The sequence below is a fragment of the Vicia villosa genome, linkage group LG7 (genome assembly GCF_029867415.1).
Source record: "Vicia villosa cultivar HV-30 ecotype Madison, WI linkage group LG7, Vvil1.0, whole genome shotgun sequence".
NCBI lineage: Eukaryota > Viridiplantae > Streptophyta > Magnoliopsida > Fabales > Fabaceae > Vicia > Vicia villosa.
The window spans coordinates 31460828-31463796 of NC_081186.1; the positions used below are offsets into that span (position 1 = coordinate 31460828).

The 2969-nt window shown below is 39.4% G+C and overlaps 1 protein-coding gene across 1 annotated transcript; it reads left to right on the forward strand.

Annotated features, from left to right (window-relative positions):
* The first annotated feature begins 305 nt into the window (after window positions 1-305).
* On the forward strand, window positions 306-1403 carry LOC131618824 (uncharacterized). The gene has a single exon (XM_058889981.1). It carries the CDS (start codon window positions 306-308, stop codon window positions 1401-1403), a length of 1098 nt encoding a protein of 365 aa, XP_058745964.1.
* The last annotated feature ends 1566 nt before the right edge of the window (window positions 1404-2969 follow it).

The window sequence follows — 2969 nt, forward strand, 5'->3', positions numbered from 1 at the left end:
TTGATGGTTGAAACTTTACCTGTGAGGATTGAAGATCGAAGGCTGAAGCAACTACGTGGCAAGGAAATAGCTTTGGTCAGAGTAGCTTGGGGAGGACCCGCTAAGGGAAGTGTTACCTAGGAGCTAGAGAGCCAAATGAAGGATTCTTATCCGGAACTCTTTACCTGAGGTATGTTTTCGAGGACAAAAACTCTTTTACTAAAGAAGGATCCAAATATGTCGATAGCGCAATTACCAGGATTGTTACTCGTATTCTGAAGGAGAATCATCAAGTGCCTGGAATATCTATTCCTCTTCAAACCATAATGGCTGATCCCTTCAATAACACCAGTAAGGCTGAGGCTGTTCACACCGTTGATAGTTACCTAGAAATCAACAAGGATGAACAAAGGGTTACTAAGAATACCAATGTCACCAAGGATGTCAATGACATTGACAATAATGAGCACCTTAAGGCCAATACTGAAACTGATACTAATGTGGTAGACTTATATGAGTACTATGACGACGAATTACTTACCTCATTGAATCCGAGTGTAGCCAACAGGCTAATGACAAGAAGAAAAGGCAAAGATGCTGTTCAAGGATCACCAAAAGGGAGCACTCAAGTGAACAACCCTGCCAAAGACACTGTCAGGAAGAAGAGTACTTCTGCAGGTCCTGTCAAGATCAAAGCTATTACCAAGAGTAAAGGGGTTGGTCCTTCAAAATCTTGGAGCAGGGTCATTCCAAAGAAAAGAAAAGAGCGGGAAATTGTTGAAACTGAATCTGATGTTGATGTAAATGTCCTTGACATTCCATTAAGGAAGAAGCCTACAACCAGTAAGTTTGCTGCTAGCATCCCTGAAGTTCCCATTTATAATGTGTCTTTCCACTATGCCTCTACTGTCAGCAGATGGAAATATGTTCTCCAAAAGAGATTGGCTGTTGAAAGGGAATCGGCTCCAATTGCTCTTGAAAACAAGGAGGTCTTAGAGCTGAATCAAGAAGCTGGAGTGCTAAAAAATGTGTGCAATCTACCCAAATGTTATGAGAAGCTGGTCAAAGAATTTATGGTAAACCTATCTGAAGATTGTGGCAATAGCATAAGTGCAGATTACAGAAAGGTGTTTGTAAGAGGTAAGTGTGTATCGTTCTCTCCTTCTGTGATTAATAAATTCTTGGGAAGAACAGATGAAGCTCAAACCGAGCTGGAAGTAACAGACAACCAAGTCTATCAAGTGATCATAGCCAAGCAGGTAAAAAGCTGGCCCATGAAAGAGAAGCTAACTGCAAGTAAGCTGAGCATCAAGTATGCAATGCTTCACAAAATAGGAGCAGCTAATTGGGTTCCAACAAATCACAAGTCCTCTATCTCAACCGTGCTTGGGAGATTTATGTATGTTGTAGGAACAAAGGCATAGTTTGATTATGGAGCATATATTTTTGACCAAACCATGAAGTATGCTGGAAGCTTCAGTATTAAGGGTCCAATCGCCTTTCCATCCCTCTTGAGTGGTATAATTCTGGATCAATATTCAAACATTCTCAATGAACATGATGTAGTGTGCAAAAGATAAAGTCCATTGGCTTTCCATTACAAACTAATTCAAGGAAAGCATGTTCCAGACATTGTCATGACATCAGCTGAAATTTCCAAATTTGGAGCATCAGTCAGTAAAGCAAAAGTCACAGCCATAATAAAAGAGACTTGCAAAGAACTGGAATCTAGAAAAATGTCTCTTGAACAAATGATACGTACTCTGGAAATGGATGAGAATGAGGAGTTTGCAGATGTAACACCCCTCTAATAACCCGCGGCAATTAAACAATTAATAAATCAGAGTAGGCATGCAAGGGGTATCACAATTCATAAAATAAATAAACACACGTCGGTACCTGTCATGCATTCACTGAAAACAACTGAAATTATAACTCAACAGATAAAATCATGTTTTACACAGCGGAATTAAAGCACACAGAGTCAACATTCATCATAATGTATCTGACTCAATCAACAACCAAATAGAGTTATAACCAAACTCATACACAAACGTGTTCCCAGTGTTACATCTACCAGAGCATGACACCGACACTATAACCAAAAACAGACTTATGAGCTAATCCTCACCAAGTCACGCCGCTATCCTCAATCTGAAAAATGACAACAAGTAAGGGTGAGTCTCATCACAGTTAACCAATGTTATCACATCACAAATAATAACATGTCATAGTTATATCATTCACCCAATCGTTTCATATTCAGACAATCACCAATCATATATCCACAGACAAACAAACAATCAACACATAACATATATAATCATGTTATAGCAAATCATGCACATGTATGAAACTGACACTATGCATGTGGTACCAATCATCACCAGTGGAATCATCCACCGACCGATCTATCATCAATTCAGAAACGGTCCTGCCAGCACCAATTCCACACAATGGGAATTCTGCCCCTCGATGAATCCTCTCATCATATAGGATTCAACTCATGTTTATGAATGCATGTAACATATATATAACATACTTTCATCATTACCAATCTATGAGTAGCATCAACTATACTCATTTCATCATCATCATCATCAATAACAAGCATGTTCATATATACATCACATCATTCAACATAATCAATCATCAGTAAACCACAGAATCACATTACAAGGTTTACACAGTACGAAACAGTACACAAACAGACATACCAACCGAAAGTTACACATCATCGAACTTTCCAGAAAATCACAAAACAGAAATTTCACACACAACACGCCATACGCGTATCACTATGCCTCATACGCATCCATACACGTTTCAACACGCCTCATACGCGTATCATACGCAATCCACCAGAACACAAAAATAGCCTGTAAACCATCACATACGCGTATCAGTTCTCCATACGCGTATCACCAGAGCTATGTTCCTCTTTCCAAAATTCCATACGCGTATCAGCCCTGCCATACGCGTATCACCAG